This window comes from Aquarana catesbeiana, linkage group LG03, assembly GCF_042186555.1.
Source record: "Aquarana catesbeiana isolate 2022-GZ linkage group LG03, ASM4218655v1, whole genome shotgun sequence".
Lineage (NCBI taxonomy): Eukaryota > Metazoa > Chordata > Amphibia > Anura > Ranidae > Aquarana > Aquarana catesbeiana.
The window spans coordinates 673,554,914-673,580,143 of record NC_133326.1 but is presented as its reverse complement, the minus strand read 5'-3'; the positions used below and the strand labels follow the sequence as shown (position 1 = coordinate 673,580,143).

Genomic DNA, 25,230 nt, shown 5'->3' with positions numbered 1-25,230 from the left:
TTGCTGGGCTAAGAGGTCGGGAAGTGAAGGAAATGTGAGTATTTGTTGTTGTTGATTTGGCCTGCATTGACAAACCACAGGTTTCCTTTAAATGCAAAAGTCCCACCTTATTGATATTGCCTCCAAGTTCAACAATATTCATATCTCTGCTTAATTGGTACAACAGAAACAATTTTGAGTTTCTTTGTTAAATGTTGACTTTTTACTGTCTCTTTCACACAATTGCCTTGTCTAAGTTTTTAAAGTCCATTTTTATTTTAGTTCTCCTATAGATTTCTATCTATGGATATTTTGGATAAACGCACACTTCTTACCCTCAAGATATTCAGACTTCCCGCTAAGATTATCCCACCCACTTCAGTTCCTTCCACTTCAATTCTTCCCACTTCAGTTCCTCCCACTTCAGTTCCTCCCACGGAACCAAAACTGACAGAGCTTTTAAAATATATTAGTTGGCCGGAACCTCCAGTGTCTTTGCAGAATTTTTCATTGTCTACCAGTGCCAAGAATTGTGACTACCAACTGTGGAATCCACGGGAAACTTACAGGGTTGGAGAGACTTTGGAGGTGGTCATCACAGCCCGTGATCACAATGGCAAACGAAAGGAGTATGGCGGAGACTTTTTCCAGGCTAAGCTGCACTCTAAAGCATTAAAGGCTGGAGTCACCGGACATGTAAAGGACTTTGGCAATGGAAGCTACCTGGCCACCTTCTTACTCCCTTGGCCAGGGGAAGCCCGGGTCCATATCCGACTCATCCACTCCAGTGAGGCTGTAGATGTTCTGAGGAAGAAAAGAGAAAGTGACCCTGGAAAGGTAATTTATTAAACTGGTGATTCTAAATATTTGCAACCCCTTCATGCCTAAGCCTTTTTCTGACACTTGTTGCTTACACGTTAAAATCAGTATTTTTTGCTATAAAATTATTTAGAACCACCAAACATTTTATATATATACAGTATCTCACAAAATTGAGTATACCCCTCACATTTTTGTAAATAGTTTATTACATCTTTTCATGTGACAACACTGAAGAAATTACACTTTGATACAATGTAAAGTAGTGAGTGTACAGCTTGTAAAACAGTGTAAATTTGCTGTCCTCTCAAAATAACTCAACACACAGCCATTAATGTCTAAACCGCTGGCAACAAAAGTGAGTACACCCCTAAGTGAATATGTCCAAATTGGACCTAAACGCAGCCACTTGTGCCCAAACGTAGCCACCTGTGCCCAAACGCAGCCACTTGTGCCCGTCAAACTCAGCCACCTGTGCCCAAACTCAGCCACTTGTGCCCGCCAAACTCAGCCACCTGTGCCCAAACTCAGCCACCTGTGCCCAAACGCAGCCACTTGTGCCCAAACGCAGCCACCTGTGCCCAAACACAGCCATCTGTGCCCATTAAATGCAGCCATCACTAACCCCCCACAATTACTTTCTTTTAATAAATGTATTACAATGAATGCTGTGCCCCCGCTGTATGTGCTTTTAAAAAACTATGTCACTTCATACCAAATTTCGCCGGTGTTCTGCCGAGAAAGTTCCGCTCGGCGCCTGCACAGTAGGATCCGGCGGAAATAGCCGAAGATAAATAGGGGAAAATCAGCTGTACACGGCGCCTGTAAGAGGGCCCCTCGAGGGCTCGCTTCGCTCACCACACTTCGGGCACGGCCTCGCTTTGCTCGGCTCTTTTAGATTCCCCCTCTAGGTCCACTTGGATGGTGGGGAAGGAACCTGGACCCAGGGCGCAGGCGCCGTGTACAGCTGATTGTAGATTTTGTCGTTCGGCTATCTCCGGCGGCTGCTAGTAGTTGGTACTGCACAGGCGCTGCGCCTGCGCAGTACAGGGGGGGAACTTATTCGCCGAGGGAACTTTCTCGGCAAGACACCGGTATACGATCATGTGACTCCCGACTCGTCCTGCCCCTCTCCGCTCTCCTCTCTCCTCTCCGCTCTCCTCTCACGTGTCTCCTGAGTCCTGACGTCAGTGAGGAATTCTCAGTCCTGCCCGCTGACTATAGTTATTGTATCAGAAGAGAGGCGGGCGGGACTGAGAAATCCTCTCTGACGTCAGGACTCAGGAGACGGAAGAGGAGAGCGAAGAGGAGAGCGGAGAGGGGCGGGACGGGCCGGGAGTCACATGATCATATACCGGCGAAATTGGACTTTTAATAAATAGACACTCACCTGTCCCACAATCCAGCGATGTGGCCACCCAAACCCTCCATTCTCTCCCCCGCCTGTCCACAGCGCTGGCAGTACTACTGTGGGCATCCAGCTGTGACAGCTTGCAGCTTCACAGCCGGGTGCGCATGTCTCACTGCGCTGTCCTGCATAGCCGGGCAATCTTTTGGGAACTGTGATGTGTCCCAGAAGATTGCAGGGTGGAAGGGCCGCCTAGGCGGCCCAAGTGGAAATGGGAGCTCGTCGGCAATCGTGATGCATCGTGATGCATCGCGGAATCGAATCGAATCAAATCGTTGACCAGATAATCGTAATCGAATTGAATCGTGAGACCAGTGAAGATGCGCACCCCTAATATATATATATATATATATATATATGTAGCGCAGGGGTTGTGACCCAGTTATCATGCTAAGTAATGTGATCTTCTTTAAGTAAGAGTTTGGCTTCCTCTAGTGTCCATTTGATGTTAATGCTGTTAGGACTTTTCTTACAATTCTTGAGAAACAGCGCTGCAAAGCATTAAGGGAAATGTAGTTCAATGTTCAAGTGACTCATGTGTTTAACTCTCTCTGGGAACTACTTACCCACAATGCCCAATTCACTTACCCACAAGGCCAAGCCACAGAACAGCCTGCTGGGTAAGCAAATAACAGGGACAGGCGTGGCATGTTTTCTCTCTCTCCGGACGCCAGAGCATCTGAAGCCATCTGCTTTTACAGTCGCTGGCTATCCGAAGGAGCGGTGCGGTGTGACGACCCAAGCTTGAATCGGGACTGAGATACCAGGAAAGGAGTCTAACAAGCATCTGGGACTGATGTGGTGAGCGGGCACCTGCCTAGATTGATATAGTGCACTGTGACTGTTTTAATTAGTTCCAGGCTGATAGTGGGATCTGTAGTCCCACAGAAGTGATCTTATTTATCCATAGACTGTGTATAGTGGAACTTCAGGGTTTGCCTTCCCTGTACTGCAAAGTTAATGCTGAGTTCCATCCCCCATGAGGAGGAAGACGTTCTATAGTAGTCTTACATGTGCACGCACTTGGTTGCCAACATGCCATTTCTACTATACAATGGAACCTCGGATTGCGAGTAACGCGGATATTGAGTGTTTCGCAATACGAGCACTGTATTTTTAAAAATTATAACTCGGTTTGCGAGTGTTGCTTCGCAAAACAAGCACGATTCAGGCCAAAGCTGTGTGCAGTACCGCTTTCGGCCTGAGGTGGGGGGCGCCGGAGCCGAGCAGAGCGAACGTCACGTTCGGAAATGCACGGAAAGGCCCGAGTACAGCACGGCTGACCTCGGCAAACCTCGGAAAGACTTCTTACCCGAGATTTGCCAAGGTCCGCCGAAGAGTCCTCGGACCTTTTTGGCCATTTCCGAGGCTCTCCGGGGCCCCCCGCCTCTGGCCGCATGCGGCATTGCATCCCATTGAAGTCAATGCGGAACTAATTATTTTCGTTTCCATTGACTTCAATGGGAAAACTCGCTTTGATACGCGAGTACTTTGGATTGCGAACATACTCCTGGAACGGATTATGCTCGTAATCCGAGGTTCCACTGTAATTTGATATCTACTTGTTTCTTACCTGGATTTACAAATACTGCAGTCTAATACCTGGAGCTAGCTGAAGAAAGAAGAGGACAAGAGACTTTGCCATTTTCTATAAAGCAGCACAACTTCAGTTTGCACAGTTAACAGTGTATTGCAACCTAGGGGGAGCCCTTGAGTACATGATATAGATGAATGTATTGTATTGCACTGCTGCATTGTACTTAATACTTCACCACAATTTGGTCTGTGTGTATGCTCTGAGGTTGGAGTGGGAAGGCGCTCAATATAAGTGCTTTATCATGTTGGACAGTAGTCCCACTTCTTGCCTGTCTGCATATACTCCTCAGGTGACCATTGAGTTCTGGGATTTATGTACACATTGATTGTTGTTTGCTTTCATCCTTTATATCTGAATTACCACTGTGTCTATTGTGTTAGACAAGTCTTTCAGTAAACTGCTTAAATGGTTAACTTACAATTTGTGTGAGACTCTATCTATTGCTACAGCTGGTGAAGTGACGAGTACCAAGGTGACGGTAAATATACAGTACAGTCCGGGACAGGAGCTTCTGAGGTTCCAGTGAGAATGTGTCCACAGTTTAGTTACTGAGACCCATCGGAGTTCCACGGCATTAAGGCGTTTGGAGACCAATTCCTCATTTACACCTGTCCAGACGTACTTTCCATACAAGTAAAGGCCTTGGTTGGGCTATAGCCGTTTGCTGGGTTTTGCTTGCCATCTGGTAAGCAGGTTTTTTATAAGGTGGTGGCACTTATTTGTGTATCTGTTTCACTTGGGTGTTTATTTGGAATTGTCTGAACTGTCACTCATCCATATCTTGCTATCTACAAGCTATTGTTGGATTGAACCTTCACACAGCGCAGCTTCTCTCTTTTTTTATTCTGTTTTTTGCGTATCCCGCAATAAGCTGCTGCTCTTTGAACTTTTTATTTTTCACTTGTCATTTTATTCACTTGCTTTTTTAATCATTAATGTTAATTTAGATCTAGCGCGTTTTTTTCTTTTTAATACAGTACAGGGTGTTATTACTGTGTTTCTCTTTACCATTGGGTCTTACACTAACATTACTATACAGTTGTGCCAAGGGGGTCGAGTCCATTTCTGGGGTTGAGAGGCAGAGTGCAGGCCCAAAACAATTATCAGCAGCTCCTCCCTAGGTAAGTGCTACACGTGTGTGTGTGTGTGTATGTGTATATATATATATATATATATATATATATATATATATATATATATATATGTATATGTAGCACTAACTCACGGTGGAGTTGCTGGTTTAAAGCGGGTTGTTACCGTCACCTTTGTTACCTCAATTTCACCGGAACCGGGTCTAGGATCCCGTTGAGTTTAACACCAGACAGTGTAGACACTTGAGTATCTTTTCCAATGCTTTAATAAAGAGTAACTGAAGGAAGTAGCAGGAAAGAGGTAGAAGGCAAGTTGCAGGGAAGTTCAAATACCTTTTCTTGATGTAATATTAGGAATTGGAATCTTGTAGATAAATGTACTCTCCTTTTAGAGTTGAATCTTTGCCCGCCCGGATAGGTTTCTCTCACTAACCTAGCAACCGGCACACAGCACGAACAAAAGTCTCTGCCACAGACTTGAATGGCATCAAAACACGTATGATCCTCTGCCACAGGATGCAATGGTTTACGATGGACAGCAAACACAGCACTAGAACCTTTAAGCCGACCCGGCAGTACTATGCGGTAGGTTAACTTTAGGATGCGTCCTCCAACTGAGTCACCAGGCCCCTCTCCAGACCAGCACTCTGCATGATCTTTCCATGACGGGTCCTCCCCTGGGATCTTCTCAGTTGTCCAGCTTCTTCCCGCAGGACAGACAGCACAGGACCATTCCCTCCCTGCTGTGGTAGGCCACAGACAAATTTCTGGGCCCACCCACACGCTGCAGCAACTTGGTCCTCACGGTTGGAGGACCACGCGGTAGTACTCTTAACACATACCTGTCGGCCAGGAGGGCCAGCAGGTGGAACGAAAAGGACCCTAAAACATGGCGTCTGTCCCATCAATACCCTATATATATATAAATAAATATATATATATATATATATATATATATATATATATATATATACAATTTTTTTAGCAGAGACCCTAGAGAATAAAATGGTGACCATTGAAATATTTTATGCCACACTGTGTTTACGCAGCGATCTTTCAAATGCAATATTTTAGGAAGAAATACATATTCATGAATTAAAGAAAAACAAAACAGTAAAGTTAGCCCTATTTTTTTTGTATAATGTGAAAGATGATGTCACTAGGGAGGGGCGAACGGTTCGGCCCGAGCATAAGTTCGGGCCGAACTTTCGTTGTTCGGACGTTCAGCTAATAGCCAAACAAACGGGTCATTCGACCATTTGTTCGGCCCCCCCGAACTGACCACAAGGCATTGCGGCACTGAACAGTGCATTGCAAGCCGTGATTGGCTGAAGCAGTGAAAGCTTCAGCCAATCAGGGCACAGAGCACTGTCAGAGTCATGATTGGACACTGTTATCATGACTTTATAAAATTATGGCTCGTTCCCGCCCCATAGTATAATAGTATTCTTTCAATGGCAGCCATTTTCAGTGTGATTTTGGCGTGGAGAGAGATAGAACAGGGCTCTGTTCAGTGCTATTAGTTAGTGTGCTATACTGTGCTATTTTGCTTTAATTGTCAGTGGAGAATATTAGTTTAGTGTCAGTCTAGGGATAGTGTGAGTGTAGTGAGGAGGACCATCATTCAGCTTTTCATAGTGTGCAGCTAGAGTAGGGACAGCTCAGATAGTTTCAGTGTAGTGTAGTGAGACCGTGTCAGTAATCTTGACATTAGTATATAGCTAGAGTAGTAGCAGTTCATATAGCTTCAGTGTAGTGACAGTTGAACACCGTCTATTTGATTGCGTTACTGCCAGTTTAATGGCATATCGTATTGCGTGCGATACTGCCAATTTAACGCCCTATAGTTTTGCGTGCGTTACTGCCAGTTTAATGCCATATCGTTTTGTGTGCATTACTGCCAATTTAACGCCATATAGTTCTGTGTGCGTTACTACAAGTTTAACGCCATATAGTTTTGCATGCGTTACTGCCAGTTTAACTCCATACAGTTCAGTACGCCACTGTACGTTTGGCGCATTATATTGCAGTATATTATATTGTATCCGAAGAGTGTGTCTGTGTAGTGTGAGTACTCAAATTAAAGGGCCAAACGCCTCTTTACATTGATTAAAGTGCATCTACGTACAGATTTCAACTTCTCCTTTACACTTGCTTATAAGCACCGCCCCCTCCCTCCCAATAATGTCTGGGAGAACAACAAGGAGAGGCAGACGTTCCCTTGGCACTGTTAGGGGGCCAACAACAAATGTGTCCACAGGCAAAGGTGGGCGTGGTGGTCAGTCCTCAGGCAGGGCATCATTTCCTCTCTTTAGTGAGTTTGCCCGTGCTGTCCAGCCACAGCATGCAGAGGAGGTGGTGGACTGGCTTACTAAACCTTCCTCATCCTCCTCATCCTCTGTCACACAAGCAGAGACAAGTGTGCAGCCCCCTGCAGTTGCCAGAGTGTATAAACCTGCCTCCTTGTCCACATCTATTCCTGCCATAGCCCTAACATAAGCCATTGAGGAGTCAGCTGAGTTATTTGACCACAGCGTCAGCCACTTGCTCCTTGATGATGCCCAGCCATTACTGGATTCAGATGCTGGTTCTGAGGTTGAGGATAACAGGAACATGAGCCTAGAGGGAGGGAGGAACACTGGTAGACAAATTGGCATTCATGTTCCCTAAGCCGCAGCGTATTGCCAAGCTGTCTCCAGTGGTAATGATAAAGATGGAGATGATGATGATGAGGTCACTGATGCAACTTGGGTGCCAGATAGAGCAGAGGAGGAAACTGAAGGTGAGGCGGCACAAACCCAAGGAGGTCGGCATCAAAAAAGCAGAAAGCAGCCACCCTATTCCATCACATTCTGCAGCTGTTATCTCCCAGCCCACTCCCCACAGCTCAGCTGTCTGGGCCTTTTTCAGCACATCTGCAGCAGATCGCACTGTTGCTATATGCAAACTGTGTCACAGGCACATCAAACGTGGCAAAAACACCAACCATTTGGGTATTACATGCCTAACAAGGCATTTAACGTCCAACCACTCAGCCCGTTGGCAAGAGCACCTAAAAGCCAAAACAAAAGGGGCACAAATCTGTCCCTCCTCCTTACCCACTTCAGTCTGCCCCTGTGATACCGAGGCATTACCTTTTAGCAGCCTCCACTCACAGGGATGATGGTATAGCACAGGGAGTGCAAGGTCCTAGCAGATCATCTACCAGCAGTACACCACCAGTTGTAGACTGTAGCCGGCAAATTTCTCTGCCCCATCTTCTGCAGCGGAAAAAAAAAAAGTCCCTGCCACCCACATGCCCAGCGACTGAATGCAAGCTTGACAAAGCTGTTGGCTCTCCAACTTCTGCCTTTCAGCCTGGTGGATTCTGCCCCCTTCCGTGAATTCGCACAATGTGCTGTACCGCAATGGCAGGCGCCCAGTCGATACTATTTTTCATGTAAGGCCGTTCCACCTCTCTACCATCATGTGGAAGGGAATGTTCTGGGCAAGCCAGTCAGCCGTAAAATCCACCTTACTGCTGACATTTGGTCCAGCAAGCATGGGCAGGGACGATATATTTCATTCACAGCACACTGGGTAACGCTGCTTGCAACTCGAAAGGATGCAGGACAGGACTCAGTGCTGCAGCTTGTTGTGCCCCCACGTCTCCATACAGCTGGTGGTGATGATGCCAGACCTGTGAGTTCTACCCCCTCCTCCTCCTCCGCCACCTCCGTGCCCTCCTCTGCAGACTTGTCCTATGAACATCAGGTACCCCCTAAGCGTTCAAAGGGCTTTTCCCAGAGCCAGGCTAAAAGATGCCATGCAATGTTTCAGCTGGTGTAACAGGACCCACACAGGAGCAGAGATTCTTGCAGCTCTGCAAGGACAGGCCCAGAGGTGGTTCACACCACGCCAGCTGGAGCCAGGAATGGTGGTGTCCGATAATGGCTCAAATCTCCTGTCCACCCTTAGACAGGGAAAGTTGACACATGTGCCATGCCTGGCACGTGTCCTCAATTTGGTGGTGCAGCGTTTCCTAAGTACGTACACAGGGTTGCAAGATGTACTAAAGCAGGCCAGAAGAGTTTGTAGCCATTTCAGGTGGTCATGCACAGCCAATGCTCGGTTGGCTGAAATTCAGCGGGAATTCCACCTGCCCGTAAACCCGCCTGATTTGTGACATGCCCACCAGGTGGAACTCAACTTTGGGAATGCTGCAGTGGCTATACATGCAGCAGAGGGCCGTCAAAGAGTACTTGTGTCAGTACGGCACGACGACAGGCTCAGGCCGCCTCGGCTTTTTCTTCCCACGCCAATGGCTGATCATTAAGGATGCATGCACTGTATTGTCACCATTTGAGGAGGCCACAAGGATGGTGAGCAGTGTCAGTGCATGCATCAGTGACACAATTCCTGTTGTGTTCCTGCTGGAGCAGACTCTGCGTGGTATTATGGACAGAGCACTGGAGGCAGAGCAGCAGGAGGAAGAGGAGGACTTCCTTTCCTCTCAAGACCCACTTTATGAAGACACCATCATTCCTATGTCACAGAACACACAGGAGGAGAGAGGGGAGGAGGATTCTGGCACTTTCATAGGCTTTGAAGAAGAGGAAGACATGCATCAATCTGTAAGCGATGGCTTTCCAACCCCAGGACTCATGGGAGTAGTACGTGGCTGGGAGGAGGAAGTTCCAGATGCTGTCATCCTGAGTGACCCCAAGGAGTCTCCTTCTCAAGCCTCTGCAAATATGAGGAGCATGGGCAACCTCATGCTTCAAAGCCTGCGAAAGGATCCAAGAATACGTGGCATGAAGGAGAAGGATGATTACTGGTTGGCAACCCTCCTTGACCACTGTTATAAGGGGAAGGTCTCTGAACTCATCCCGTCCCCACAGATTGCAGAGGATAAAATCTCTTGAGGACACATTAAAGAGGATTTTACTGAGCGTTTTTCCTGACTCTAGTAGTTAACAATGTGGTGGAAAACGTCGTTTTTAGTCTTCCGTTGGTCAAGAAAGGAGCGTTGGAGAAGGCATCCACCTAAGTGAGGCATTTCGGAATTTTTTTAGTCCTCGCCGCCCAGGGCTGTCAGCTTCCACATCCCATCGGTAGCGTCTGCATCACATGGTGGACGATTACCTCGGGGGCCAAAACAGAGACAGAGAGCTTTCCAGCTGACGATCCACTGTCTTACTGGGTCTTGAGAATATACTACTGGCCAGAACTTGCCCAGTATGCTATTGAGTTGTTGGGCTGCCCTGCATCCAGTGTACTTTCAGAATGGGCATTCAGTGCTGCAGGAGGTTTCGTTACTGATCATAGAATGCGTCTGTCCACAGACTCTGTGGATCGTTTGACTTTTATAAAAGTGAATCAGTCCTGGATTACCAGCTATGAAGCCCCTGATGCCGATGTCACTGATTAAGTCTTTTTGCGATGTGGAATCTGTGCAGGACTTTGAGGCTGCCTAGCTTTGAGGGTGTTCAATCATTTCATCTGAAAAAATGTTTTTAGTAAGGTTTCATGGGCACAATTAACACCCAAAGACCAATTTTTCTGTACCTGTCTGACAGGTGCATATCATTGCAATTTTTTACAGCAAGGCAAATTCTTGCTTACATCAAGAGTACCTCTATAGTGTTACGGTGGGAAGGCACCACCGACACCCAAAGACTAATTTTTCTGCACCTGTTTGACAGGTGCATATCATTGCAATTTTTTTACAGCAAGGCAAATTCTTGCTTTCACCAAGATTATCTCTATAGGGTTACGGTGGGAAGGCGCCACCGACACCCAAAGACCAATTTTAACGCACCCATTACTTCTATCCAAAGTCAAAGTGACACCAAAATGTATCCAAAAAATCTCTAATCTTGTTCCCAGTGCACTACATTGGCCTCATCATACACACTGGCTCCCCAGCTGTTGTTAAGCAAAATAAAGGCAGCTTGCAGGAAAAATGTCTTTTTTTTTTTGGCTTTATAAATGAAATTATTGCTGCAGCAGATTCTAGACATGGTACAGATCTGCCACTTTACAGTTAGACTTAGGGGACCCCCCAGGCACTATATTGGAAGGAATTTTTCATTTTTAGGCTTTCACTTTAAAAATCAAAAAATCATTGCTCATTTAAAAATGACATTTTTCACAAACTTTTTTTTTTTATTGATCCATGTCCCTCAGGGCAGGACCCGGACCCCTATAACCATTGTTTGCCTAATTACTTGCATTTAAGCCTTCAAAATGGGCACTTTTGATATTTGACGTTCGGGTCCCATTGACTTTAATGGGGTTCGTTATTCGCGTCCGAACTTTCGCAGGGTTCGGACCTTCTGGTCCGAACCGAACAGGGGTCCATTCGGCCCATCCCTAGTTGTTACGCCGAGTAAATAGATACCTAACATATCAAGCTTTAAAACTGCGCACACTCGTGAAATGGCGACAAACTATGATACTTAAAAATCCCCATAGGTGACGCTTTAAACATTTCTACAGGTTACTTGTTTAGCGTTACAGAGTAGGGCTTGCACGAGAATTATTGCTCTCGCTGTAACGATCGCGGCGATACCTCACATGCGTGGTTTGAACACTGTTTACATTTACGGGCGTAACTTACGTATGCGTTCTCTTCTGCGCGCAAGCACGAAGGAATGGAGCACTTTGACTTTTTTTTACTTATTTTATTGTGTGTTTTTATTATTACACTGTCCCATTTAAAATTTTTATTTTTGATCACTTTTATTGCTGTCAGAAGGAATGTAAACATTCCGTGTGACAGGTACTCTTTATGGAGAGATCTGGGGTCTATAAGACCCCAGATCCCTCCATTGCACTTAAAAGCATTCAAAACGCCAAGTTTGGCTGTTTTGAATGCTGCAATTCTTTTTAAAATCTGGCGCCTTTCAGTCTTCAGTAAACCGGAAGTGATGCCAAGACATCGCTTAGTTTCTGGGTTACTAGGTCTGAGACCCGATCAAAGCCGATTCTAGCATTGTTTGGGCCTCCGGCCAGCTGGCCAATGTGCCCGGCTGGTGGCTCGGGCCTCCCAGTGGGACGGGAGAGGCCGGGGTGAGCCACGGAAAGCGGCAGGAGGGTGGGGGGACATCTGCTTAGCTGCATCGGTTGTTATTACAAGAAAGCCAGGCACCATTCGGGCACAACCCCTTAAAGCCGAAGGCCACATATTTGCGTTACTTCATCGTCAAGGTTTAAAGCTGATCTTTTCTGCTCATTTTCCTGTGAGTTCTCATACTGCAGTGTAGAGATAAGCTGAATTCACCAGGGTGTGATTTATGGCAGGTTCACAGAACATGACTAAAGTTCAGCTGACATAACTGAACCCAATTCAATGGGAGCTGAATGATAAAAAATAGTAATGATCATGGGCATTTTTTTGGTGGGCTTTCTTGGGTCTGACCCACTGATCCTGTTCTATATGAAAAGGGGACAGGGTTCTGGTCAAAGGAGAGAGGAAGAGAGCGAGGGGGTGTGCATAATACAATGTTGCCATTAACAGAGTCCATCCTCACAGCCTACTGCTGAAGCTGGAGCACCTATGGATAAAGAGCCTTCTACAGAGTACTGGACCACCGAGGTCTACAAATACCCCAAAGACACCAGATCTGGAGCTCTGCCATAATGGACTTTAACCTATGCAGGTCTGCTGGGACAGCCATCAAGCCTGAGTTAGGGATTAGGGATGTTAGGGAGAGAATGTTCACTTTGTTATGTATGCTGAACATTTCCACTTAGGTTTTTGAAACTTTGTCTAGTCTGAAGTTACTCAAGGGGTTTAATGCAAGTAATGGCCACACAGTCTACAGTCAGGTCAGTTAAACACATTGGGGGTATGAAGCAGGGATGTGCAGTCAGGGAAGGCAGGTGAGGCAGAGCATAAAAAAAATGATCGACTGAGAGCCAGGCCTTCTCGTCCAACATCAGTGCCTGATCTCACAAATGCGCTTCTGGAAGAATGGTCAAACACTCCCATTGACACACTCCTAAACCTTGTGGACAGCCTTCATAGAACAGTTGAAACTAGTATAGCTGCAAAAGGTGGGCCAACTCAACATTGAACCCTACAGACTAAGGCCCCATACACACCATTAGATTTTCTGCAGATTTTTGTCTTCAGATTTACCAAAACCATGTAGTACAAGGGCCCGCCTGATTGCATACAAATTGAAACTCTTAAGGTTTGACCCCATATTATATGGTTTTGGTAAATCTGAAGACACAAATCTGCAGAAAATCTAATAGTGTGTATAGGGTCTAAGACTGGGATGCCATTAAAGTTCGTGTGCGTGTAAAGTCCAATACTTTTGGTAATATATTGTATGTGTTGCCCTTTGCCTGGTAAATATGAAAGGGGATTTGCCTCATCTACAAGACTGCCTGTACGTCCCATCCCGAATGCAAATGTTCAAGAAAGGTTGATTATGCGTGCACCTCCCTTGACCAACCCAGTCTGCAGGCTGAACCCCTGCGCTTCCACTGACCAATCCATAAGACCCTCTTATTTTAAGCTAACTACCAATAACCCCAGTCCAGACTGCCCAGCACCCCCAGTCATGTGGGCCCTCCTCCTAAGTTGCCTTTTTGCTCCGGGCCTATTCTGTATTATTGCTTTATTTACCTTAAACGTGTCGGACAATAGTCTGCGGGCCTCCTTCTCCCTTCAGCTGGTTTCCACACCTGTCTCCCACATATATGTTTTTATCATTGGTTTTTCATGTTTTTCATGTTGTATGTTATTGTACCGCATAATAAATTTTGTAATTTTTATATCATCACTGCCTGGCGTCCATTTAAAATTCCATTTTTGAGGAACCTTTCTTGAACATTTTCCTGGTGAATAAAACAATAATACAGAATAGGCCCGGAGCAAAAAGGTAAATTAGAAGGAGGGCCCACATGACTGGGGGTGCTGGGCAGTCTGGACTGGGGTTATTGGTAGTTAGCTTAAAATAAGAGGGTCTTACGGATTGGTCAGTGGAAGGGCAGGGGTTCGGCCTGCAGACTGGGTTGGTCAAGGGGGGGCATACGCATAGGTCAGTAAGGGGACTGGCAGGACAGAAGAAGGCAGCAGGTGCAGCCCCCCTCTTTTTAGCTGCTTATGATGGAGGACATTGAAAAACTTCTGGGCAGCTGCGCTCAGCAGCCCTGGCAAATGGCCCTCAGTGGCTTAATTCACAGCTTGCTGCTGTGCTACATGGGCGGGTCAGGGCCCTTTCACTCCTGCCCTTACTTCTCCACGTGCGAGGAGGTCCCGGCCTCCTGCGCGCTTCTGCCCAGATTCTACCCCTAGAGTGAGCCGCCACACAGGAAGCCCAATTTTGGACCCTCCAGCCCCCAGGGCAAAGAGACCTACTCCTCCTCCTACCTTGGCAGGGGCTGGGAGGAATCCCCAACATCGGCAGGATCACAAAGACATTGGCTTGTGGATGAAGTTCATGACACAGGCTAGGATCGCCTTTCCCGGTGGGGCCGGGGGGTGCTAATACCTCTTCACCATTGGCCACAAAGCGCAAGGGGTTCTGCTGGCAGTTTAATTAGGGCGTCTGCAGATTTGGGGGGTCCTGCTGTTTCCGACAGGAGTGCTCTGGGTGCGGAGGTTCCCATTCCTTGGCCAAGTGCTTCAAAAAAGGAAAGAGGACGGCCGATGCTGGAAAGAGGTTAGACACCAGTGAGGGTGGAAAAAATGGCACCATACCTAAGTAGGTATCCGCATAGGGCGGCTGCAAGAACTTTGTGGATGGGTTTTAGGGAGGACTTTCAGATTCCGAGTTCGTTGGCCAATTTCCCTCCTGTTTCGGCTAACTTGAAGTCAGCTTATGCTCTCCCTGATGTGGTTTCTCAGAAACTACGGAAGGAGGTGGCGTTGGGAAGGATGGTGGGCCCTGGTGGTTGTACCATTGGGGTAGTCCCCAAGAGGGAGCCGAATCAGTTTTGCCTTATCCACCACCTTTCCCACAAGAGAGTGGGGTAGATGAATGATGCGATAGATCCCTCCCTGTGTACTGTCTCATATGCATTATTTGATGAAGAGGTTCGGTGGGTACAAAAGTTTGGTCGGGGGGAGCTGATGGCAAAAACTGATATTGAATCAGCTTTTCACGTATTGCCGGTCCACCCGGACAGTGTTCACCTGTTGGGCTGCCCTTGGGAAGGGGATTATTTTGTTGACCAGTGTTTGGCAACCATTTCCTGTTCATATTTTGAGATGTTCAGTTCTTTTCTCGAATGGGTCATCAAGGACTTGTCAGGCCTTGGATCTATTTTACACTATTTGGACGATTTCTTGGTGTTGGGCCCTCCCAAGGATCGGTCCTGTCTCATATTGTTGGCCACGTAACAACATGTTTTTCAATAACTAGCAAAATTGGGAGCCTGATCCCCAGTCAGGCGACCAAAGGAAATGGGGGCATGTTGGACTATTGCGGTACAGTGAATATTGGTAATAATATAGAGAATATACCAGTGATATAAAAATATATAGTAGATTTTATTGATGCAAAAAACAAATCATTGGTAATACAATACAGCATGATAGAATTAAATATATAGCACCAATAGGGTCATTATTATACAATAAGACAATTAATCTCAGAAATCATATTCCTCAACTAGTTTCGCGGACATAACCGCTTCATCAGGAGGGAGTCTGAGGATGGTTTATTCTGACTAAACAGTCTGAACCTAACAAAATAGGAAAAAGTACAATGAAGTTTGCCAAAAAGACGTAAACAATAACACTAATATTGCAGCATCATAATTAAAGAAATGTAAAGGAGATTACAGGGGGAAAGGGACAAGTCTTCTTACCCATGTCCCAACAGACCCCAAGCGCAGGGCTCCACCACCATGGGCTGATCTCCCACGGCGACTCAGGGGAGCTGCAGAGATAGCGGGGATAATAAAGATGAAAATTATAAAGTGGTTGGGTATACTAGGTTGCCAATATAAAACAAGTGAACAAGTGACACATTAGATTAGATGATAAGGGAATAGTAAGTGGTGGAGGTGTGAGGACTGATGTGGAGGGTTACATAATACAAAACAATAAGGATAAAAGGGTGCAAGGGGAAAATTAAAAGATATTAGAAACCAAAGAGAATTGTGGGAAAGTGGGATAATGTTAAGTGGATATGGTGAAGAGGAATACAAGACATGTTTTTCAAGTTTTTGGGGTTACATTGGCGCAAGGTAAGATGGAGGGTCCTACTACGGAGTTGAAGTTCTTAGGGATCATCATTGATACCAACCTGATGGAATGTTGGTTGCCGAGTGATAAACTCAAGGACCTTCGGGGTTCAGTGGGGGTTGTTCATCGTTCCAAGGTGCAGTTGCAGGAGTTGCAGTCCTTGTTGGGTAAACTCAATTTTGCGTGTGGAATTATGCCCATGGGCGGGTGTTTTGCCGACGACTGGTGGCTGCCACTGCTGGGGTCAAGGCACCACATAATTTTCAACGGGAGCACCAGGAGGACTTGTGGGTGTGGGATATGTTTTTGGAACAGTACAAAGGTAGGTCCTTCTGGATGGGGCCAGCGGCCCCGGCCGCGGAATTGGATCTATACACAGATGCGTCAGGGTCAGTGGGTTATGAGGCTTACTTTCACGGACGGGGAGCGCAGGCTCATGGCCTGAGGGGTTGAAGGAGTCTGATCTCATTCATAACCTGGCACTTTTGGAATTGTTTCCAATAGTGCTGGCCAGGTCGGAATTTAGGAATCGGCGGGTCCGCTTTCACTGTGACAATTTGGGTGTGGTGCATGCCATTAACTCATTGTCGGCTTCCTCTTTGCCTGTGGTTTGCTTCCTGCGTCATTTGGTGTTGTGTTTGCAATTGAATGTTTTGGTGTTTGCTGTTCATGTCCCAGGGGTTGAGAATGAGGTGGCTGATGCGCTTTCTCGCCTACAGTGGGACAGATTCCGTCGGTTGGCCCCAGGGGCAGAGCAGCCTGGAATCCCGTGCCCCAGTCGTTTGTGGGACCTTGTTTTGCCACCATAACTGGACTGATTTGGAAGTCAGTAGCTGATTCCACGTGGCAGGCCTATGAGCGGGTTTGGCGAGAGTAGCATGACCTGGTAAGTAACGTTGGGGGTCGTTTTAATGACGAGAATAGGTTACATGTGCTGCTGTGTTTTCTGGGTAAGAACTGCGAGGAGGGTGTGTCTGTCGATTCGGTTAACCGGAAGATGGCAGGCCTGGCTTTTTTGTTTAAAATGGCGGGTATGGAGGATGTTACGAAAGCTTTTACAGTGCGTATGTCTCTGAGGTGTTACAGGAAGGGTAGGGGTAGGTCGGATTCCCGGTGTCCTGTGTCATTGGGTATGCTGGGAGTGTTGGCAGGAGTTCTCCTCAGTGTCTGTTTTACACCCTTTGAGGTTCAATTGTTCAGGGCTGCTTTTGTCTTGGCCTTTTTTGGAGTGAGTGGGTGGATTGGTTAGTCCTTCAAAGGCAGTGGTTCGCTGGATAGGGATCCCTGGTATGCTGTGGTCCCGGGTGTTACTGGAAATTCAGCAGTACACCAGTATGGACAAGCCTTCCGATGTGCTGCTACTGCATGCCAGCGGAAACAACCTAAGTATTAGGGTTTCCAGAGAGCTTATTCGCGACGTCAAGTGGAATTTTCTCCGCTTGCGGCCGGCCTTTTTGGACAATGTCCTAGTCTGGTCAGATATCATTGGCAGGGCAGCTTGGAGGGGGGCCCAGTCAGTAGATCAGATTAACAAGGCCAGAATCAAGGTCAATAAAGCAGTGGCCAAATTTGTGGGCTGGTTGTTCGCCATGAGGAGTTGGAGGGAAACAATGGGCTGTATTTGAGGGGTGACGGGGTACACCTGTCAGCGGTGGACATAGACATGTGGTTCCTGGGCCTCCAGGAGGGGCTTCAGTGGGCCTTGAGGCTGTGGCAGGCCATCCACGCATGAGGCTTCACTGGTGGGCATCTGTGGCAGGGGTCCTGGGTTCTTGAAGGTCGGAATGGTGCAAGGAATACAGTATGTGGTGTGGAACGGGTTGGGCCCATCCCGGTAAGGGTACCTTCCCTACCATGGAAATATAGGGCTATCAGTCATCGTGCTGCATCGGGTGAAAAAATGGTCAAAGTATGTCCCTGAGCTGGTGGAACTGCGGCTAGGGGCCAGGATGCTGAGGTGGTGGTGGTACAGCCTATGCGATAGAGATACCTTCCTTCATCAACCTGAAACATAGTCAGTCAGTTAAGTTGGGTAAAAATGTTGGGTTATAAAATTGAATATGTTTTATAGAAAAATTGTTATGGTTGTTAATAAAGGGGCCGCTATGGCCATTTAAAATCCAGAGAGTGTCGCGTGTTTCTTTCAAATGGTATTGCTGGGGCCAAGAAAAGGGGTGGTAGCAGTAGGTGGTAAGACTTTACATCAGCCATACACCACTCATAGACTGTTACCCACTACCTACCACAGAGGATTTCATTTCCCAATGCCATGGGTCAAAACCCATGGAACCTAAAGGCTTTCATTACACATCTGAGACTTTTCTGCTTTAAGCGTATGCCTATTGGACTGTGCTTGGCTCCGAGCTGTTTCCAAAAATATAATGGTCACTGTTTTTGCAGTAATATCTGGAGTAACTAATTGCTAGGATAATATCCTTACCTATGCACCTTCTTTGGATGAACACCATTCAATCCTTACTCACGTTTTTAACAGACTAATGAAGTACAACCTAACCCTAAATGAAGAAAAAAATTTTTTTTTACTTTGCGCAAAACAGAGGTTGACATTGTAGGCTGGAGACTCTCATCACTGGGTTTACAACCCTTACAATCCAACATTGATGCTATACTTGAATTACCAGAGCTAAGGAATAAAGCAGAGCTTGCTTAATTTCTAAGATTCAAAACTATCGTTTAAAGTTTGTAGCTGACTATGCTGAAATTACACTTTTGTTTGCCTTACTCAAAAAGGATGCAGAATGGCAATGGACATAAGCCTGCTCAGAGGCTGTAAGTGCCTTGAAACACTGTTTAGCATCTGCACCAACACTTGCCCATTTTTCACGTTTGTCTTTTGTGATGTTTCCACTGTTGCTTTAGGTGCAGTTTAATCACAAATTCACCAGGAAAAGAAATATTCTGTCACTTTTGCCTTTCAAGTTCTTTCCCCAGCTGAGAACGTGAGGCATTGGCATGTGGACGGTATCATCACTTTCTCTGGTAGAAAGTTTACCCTAAGAACTATTTACCAAGCTCTAATTTCCTTGCTGTCAGTGTCTGGCCACCATCCTCTTCATACAGTACCTCGAAAATGTATTCATACCCCTTTAAATTTTCCACATTTTGTTATGTTACACCCAAAAATGTAAATGTATTTTATTGGGATTTTATGTGATAGACCAACACAAAGTGGCACATAATTGTGAAGTGGAAGGAAAATTATAAATGGTTTTCAACATTTTTTACAAATAAATATGTGAAAAGTGTGGTGTGCATTTGTATTCAGCCCCCTTTACTCAGATACCTCTAACTAAATTCTAGTGGAACCAATTGCCTTCAGAAGTCACCTAATTGGTATATGGAGTCCACCTGTGTGTAATTTATTCTTAGTATAAATACAGCTGTTCTGTGAATCCCTCAGAGGTTTGTTAGAGAACCTTAGTGAACAAACAGCATCACGAAGGCCAAGGAACACACCAGACAGGTCAGGGATAAAGTTGTGGAGAAGTTTAAAGCAGGGTTAGGTTATAAAAACAATATCCCAAGCTTTGAACATCTTATGGAGCACTGTTCAATCCATGGTCTGAAAATGGAAAGAGTTCGGCACAACTGCAAACCTACAAAGACATGGCCGTCCACCTAAACTGACAAGCCGGGCAAGGAGAGCATTAATCAGAGAAGCAGCCAAGAGGCCCATGGTATCTCTGGAGAAGCTGCAGAGATCCACAGCTCAGGTGGGAGAATCTGTCCACAGGAAAACTATTAGTCGTGCACTCCACAGCTTCTGACCAGCTTCCCTGTCCCTGCTGAAAAAAGTATCTCTGAAACATGATGCTGCCACCAACATGTTTCACGGTGAGGATGGTGTGTTCAGGGTGATGTGTAGTGTTAGTTTTCCGCCACGTGTATCATTTTGTTTTTAGGCCAAAAAGTTCAATTTTGGTCTCATCTGACCAGAGCACCTTCTTCCACATGTTTGCTGTGTCCCCCACATGGCTTCTTGTAAACTGCAAACAGGACTTCTTATGGCTTTTTCTCAACAATGGCTTTCTTCTTACCACTCTTCCATAAAGGCCAGAGTTGTGGAGTTCATGACTAATAGTTGTCCTGTGGACAGATTCTCCCACCTGAGCTGTGGATCTCTACAGCTCCTCCAGAGTTACTATGGGCCTCTTGGCTGCTTCTCTGATTAATGTTCTCCTTGTCCGGCCTGTCAGCTTAGGTGGACGGCCATGTCTTGGTAGGTTTGCAGTTGTGCCATACTCTTTCCATTTTCGGAGGATGGATTGAACAGTGCTCCATGAGATGTTCAAAGCTTGGGATATTTTTTTATAACCTAACCCTGCTTTAAACTTCTCCACAACTTTATCCCCGACCTGTCTGGTGTGTTCCTTAACCTTCATGATGCTGTTTGTTCACTAAGGTTCTGTAACAAACCTTGATTTAAATCATATTTTTTAACCGCTTGCCGAACACCGCACACAGATGAATGGCACAGGCAGGCAAATGGGCGTACCTGTATGTCCCTTCAAATTTTCTGCGTATGGGGCACGCGTGCTGCACACCGCGGGAGCGTGCCCGCGGGTCCCGGGAACTCGATGCTCGCCGGCAGCCCGCGATTGAGGTGCGAAGAGGTAGAACGGGGCAAACAAGGCATTTCCCCGTTCTGCCTAGTGACATGACAGGGATCTACTGTTCCCTGTCATCGAGAGCAGTGATCGCTGTCATGTCAGTGGAAGCCCATCCCCCCCACAGTTAGAATCAATCCCTAGGACACACTTAACCCCTTGATCGCCCCCTAGTGTTTAACCCCTTCCCTGCCATTGTCATTTACACAGTAATCAGTGCATTTTTATAGCACTGGTCGCTGTATAAATGAAAATGGTCCCAAAATGGTGTCAAATGTGGTCCGCCATAATGTCGCAGTCACGATAAAAATCGCAGATCGCCGCCATTACTAATTTAAAAAAATGAATAATAAAAATGCTATAAATCTATCCCCTATTTTGTAGACGCTATATTCTTTATTGAAAATGAAAATCATACATAGATGTAGTTTCTGTCTGTTTTCTCTTCTTCAAGCTTCCCATCAATATCTTTTTACAACGATTATTATTCCTGTGGATCCTTTCTTTCTATCGTCCATGTATTCTTGCAATCTCTTTATCTAATGCTTCCTCCTTATACTATATCCGTTTTCTACAAATCTATTTTAAATACATTTTGCTTGTACTTGAAAAACCCATTCTTTAGTACAATTTCTTCTCACACTTTTTAAAGTGATACTACAGGTTCCTTTTTGTTTTCTTTTAAATAACAAACATGTCATACTTACCTCCACTGTGCAGCTCATTTTGCACAGAGTGGCCCCGAATCTGCTCTTCTGGGGTCCCTTGGCAGCTCTCTCAGCTCCTCCCCACATTAGATAACCCCCTGGGAGAAGCGCTCTCCCGGGGGGTTACCTTGAGGGCGCGCTCCCGAGTCCAGCATTCGGCGTCCATAGACGCCGAATGCAGGACTCCACCCGCCCTCTGGCGGCCGCGTCATTGGATTTGATTGACAGCAGTGGGAGCCAATGGCTGCACTTCTATCAATCTATCCAATCAACAGCCAAGAACCCCCTAGCCGAGAGATGGCGCGTCCCTGTGGGACAAGTTTGAATGTTCAGGTAAGTAAAACAAGGGGGGGCTGGGGGCTGGTCACTGCCAGGTGTTTTTTCACCTTAATGCATTGGATGCATTAAGATGAAAAAACACTTACCTTTACAACACCTTTAACTGTCCTGTAGGAATATTTTTTAGCCAATGCGGGATGGTGGCAGCCATTGGCTAATGTCTATTTCTATCCGTTTCTTTGAAAGGGACTTTAGCACATAATCTTCCCTGATCTCCAATAGTATTAATAGCCATAAAATTAGGACCACGTTCCATAACATTAAGACTTCCCATCTATTTTTGAGTAGGTTCCTCTTTTGACACCAAAACAGCCCTGACCCTTTGAGGCACGGACTCCACTAGACAAAGCATCACACTGCCATCACCAGCTTGCCTTCTTCCCATAGTGCATCCTGGTGCCATCTTTTCCCCAGGTCAGAGACGCACACCCACCCGGCCGTCCACATGATGTAAAAGAAGACATGATTCATCAGACCAGGCCACCTTCTTCCAGTTCTGTGGTCCAGTTCTGGTGCTCACCTGCCATTGTAGGCACTTTTGGCTGTGGGCACAGGTCAGCCTGGGCACCCTGACTGGTCTACAGCTACGCAGCCCCATACACAACAAACTGTGATGCACTGTGTGTGTTCTGACACCTTTCTATTGGAATCAGCATTAACTTTGTCAGCAAATTGAGCTGCAGTAGCTCTTCTATTGGATCAGACTACGCAGGCCTGCCTTCCCTCCCCACATGTATGAATGAGCCTTCACCTCCCATGACCCTCTCACCAGTTCACTGGTTTTTCTTCCATGGACCACTTTTGGTACGGCCTGACCGCTGCAGACCAGGAACATCCCACAAGAGCTGCAGTTTTGGAGTTGCTCAGACCCAGTTGTCTAATCATTGCAATCTGCCCTTCAACAAAGTCACTCAAATCCTTAAGGCTTGCCCATTTTTTTCAGCTTTCAATACATCGCCTTTACGGACAACATCTTCACTTGCTGCCTAATATATGCCACCGACTTCCAGATGCCACTGTCACAAGATAATAAATGTTATTCACTTTACATGTCAGAGATCATAATGTTATGACTGATCAGCTTATGTAGGACAACGTAGGGCCTGTCCTCATTCCGGATGACTGAGAGGCCTGGATGGATGCTGTCGGAGGTAGTGACAAGATAACTTATCTATTTTTTTGTCTATTTTTTTGTAATGTCTGTCATTTTTTTGTCTACACTTCTTCTTCATAGGTATATTTCAGTGGCTATTTTCACTTTAATGGGAGCAGCGAAGTGGTGGAATGTAACTTGGAGGTGGCAGGCCCAAAAATTTGTGAGTACAAAGACCCTTATACCGGTGAGATATGGCAGTGTGTTAAGCCACAGAAACTCCCCTGTGATTCCTTGATTTATCACTCCATGGGTGGATACCGCAAAGTGACCAACGGCCTGGAGGACTCTTTGTTAAGTGGGTGAGTAAATCAGTCTATAAACATTAGAGGGTGCTTCATGTAAGAAAATGCTGATGTAGTATTTGTCTTGGCTGGCTGTGAAAGGGTCAGCTAAATGGACTGATCAGTCTATGGTAGTCTTCATAATCTTTATAACCTACTATGTCTTGATACTTGCCCCTTCCCCCTTCTAGACATTATTTACACTACAGTGTAGACTACTGCTGGGCAAACGGTTCGGGCTGAGCAAAATTTTGGCCTGAACTTCGACCTGTTCGTTTTTAAAAAAATAAAAAAATAATGTCCCCCGGATGTAGATCCATCGTCAATCATGATGTCCACTGCTGGACCCGGAAAAAAAAAAAAGCTTCGCCTGCGACAAATGTTTCCTTGCTGGGTGAAAGTTCTTAAATAGGTAAGGGGTGGGCCACTGGTGATGTCCCCTGGTGACCCCGACCCTACATATTTAAGAACTGAGACCCGGCGGAGGAGGCATTCGGTGGTCAGCCTTCGTCACGGGCGGAGCTTTTTTTTCCATGTCCAGCTGTGTACCCCATGCTCATTCACATAGGACGGGTTTGAGATCTGGGGGCCTCCCATGTTAAAGGGGGATTCCAAATTCTGATAAGCCCTTTTCCCACAACCACCTCCCAGGGTTGTCAGGAAGAGGCCCTTGTCCCCATGTTCATGGGGACAAGGTGCTTTGGGGTGGGGGGGCAGAACCCCCCTGCCCCAAAGCACCAACCCCCAATGTTGAGGGCATGTGGCCTGGTATGGTTCAGGAGGGGGGGCGCTTGCTCGTCCCTCACCTTTCCTGGCCTGCCAGGCTGCGTGCTCAGATAAAGGTTTGGTATGGATCTTGGGGGGACCCCACGCCAGTTTTTTCTTTTTTATATATTGGCGGCCGACAAATGTGATTTGACTCATTTTTTGCTTGAGAAATGTCATTTTTGCTGCAGCATGTTCTATACATGCTACAGATGTGCCACTTTGTAGACAGACTAAGGGCACCCCAGGCACTATATTTAAAGTAATTTTTCACTTGTTTTGTTTCACTTCAATCATCATTAAATCCACTGCTCCATTAAAAAACAATTGTTTTTAAAAATAATGTTTGCATTGATACGTGTCCCCCAGGGCAGTACCCGGGCCCTTTTTATGGCCAATTACTTATTTATAAGCCTTCAAGATGGGGACTTTTGATTTTTCATGTTCGGGTCCCATAGACTTCAATAAAGTTTGCGGTTCAGGGCAAAACTTTTTCCCTGTTCGGGAGTTCTGGTGTGAATCGAAACGAGGGTGTTCGGCTCATTTCTAGTGTAGACATGCTCCAGCTGCACACCTTGCCTCAATTGGTAATGTTTAAAGCACTATAAAACCCAAAAGCAAACGGTTCGGTGGGAGGGGCTGGCAACTCCTGTTAAGGTAGCCATAAACAGTAAGTAAGCAGTAAATTTCCAAATGATCGTTCATATAAACATTGATTGCGTAAATATTCAGTAGATTCTCTGACTTGACACATATTGTTCAAAAAAACTTTTTGTTTGCTTTAACATTTGATTTTTGGAATTATTGTAATTTTCCTCATTAAAATCACATTTAAGGTTAGAAATGTGCTCGTCTCAGAAAAAAAAGTCCACCCTACTCTGAATTTTCTCTTCGAAAACAAACATCAGTTTGACTTCCATAATGATTAAAAAACATATATATAACATAATATAACATTCTTAAAATAGAAAAAAATCAAAAGATATTATACTAGTTTATGGCCAGCTTAACAGCAGCCTACATTGGATCTCCTTTCAAGAGTGTGAAAGATCACATCCTTGGCATCTTTTTAGATGTGCATGATCCCCTATGCTTGCTACTGGATTCTGCAGACTTAAAAGCACCCTACATTGGATCTCCTTTTAAGAGTGTTTAACTACATTTGAATTGGGATATAGATACATGAGTTATAGAGAGATGTGAACTCACACTGTTTTGATACTATTTGGGTGTTTTGATATAGAATATGCTGTATTGTTTTTCTATTTTGAA

At 45.8% G+C, this 25,230-nt stretch overlaps 1 protein-coding gene across 1 annotated transcript in view; it reads left to right on the top strand.

The window, feature by feature from the left end:
- Positions 1–25,230, top strand: part of LOC141133483 (NXPE family member 3-like) — a 126,735-nt gene that overhangs the window by 83,019 nt on the left and 18,486 nt on the right. The window contains exons 2-3 of the mRNA XM_073622876.1: positions 262–816; positions 22,991–23,211. Of these exons, the coding sequence (XP_073478977.1) occupies positions 262–816; positions 22,991–23,211 (776 nt within the window). The remainder of the gene's footprint in view (positions 1–261; positions 817–22,990; positions 23,212–25,230) is intronic.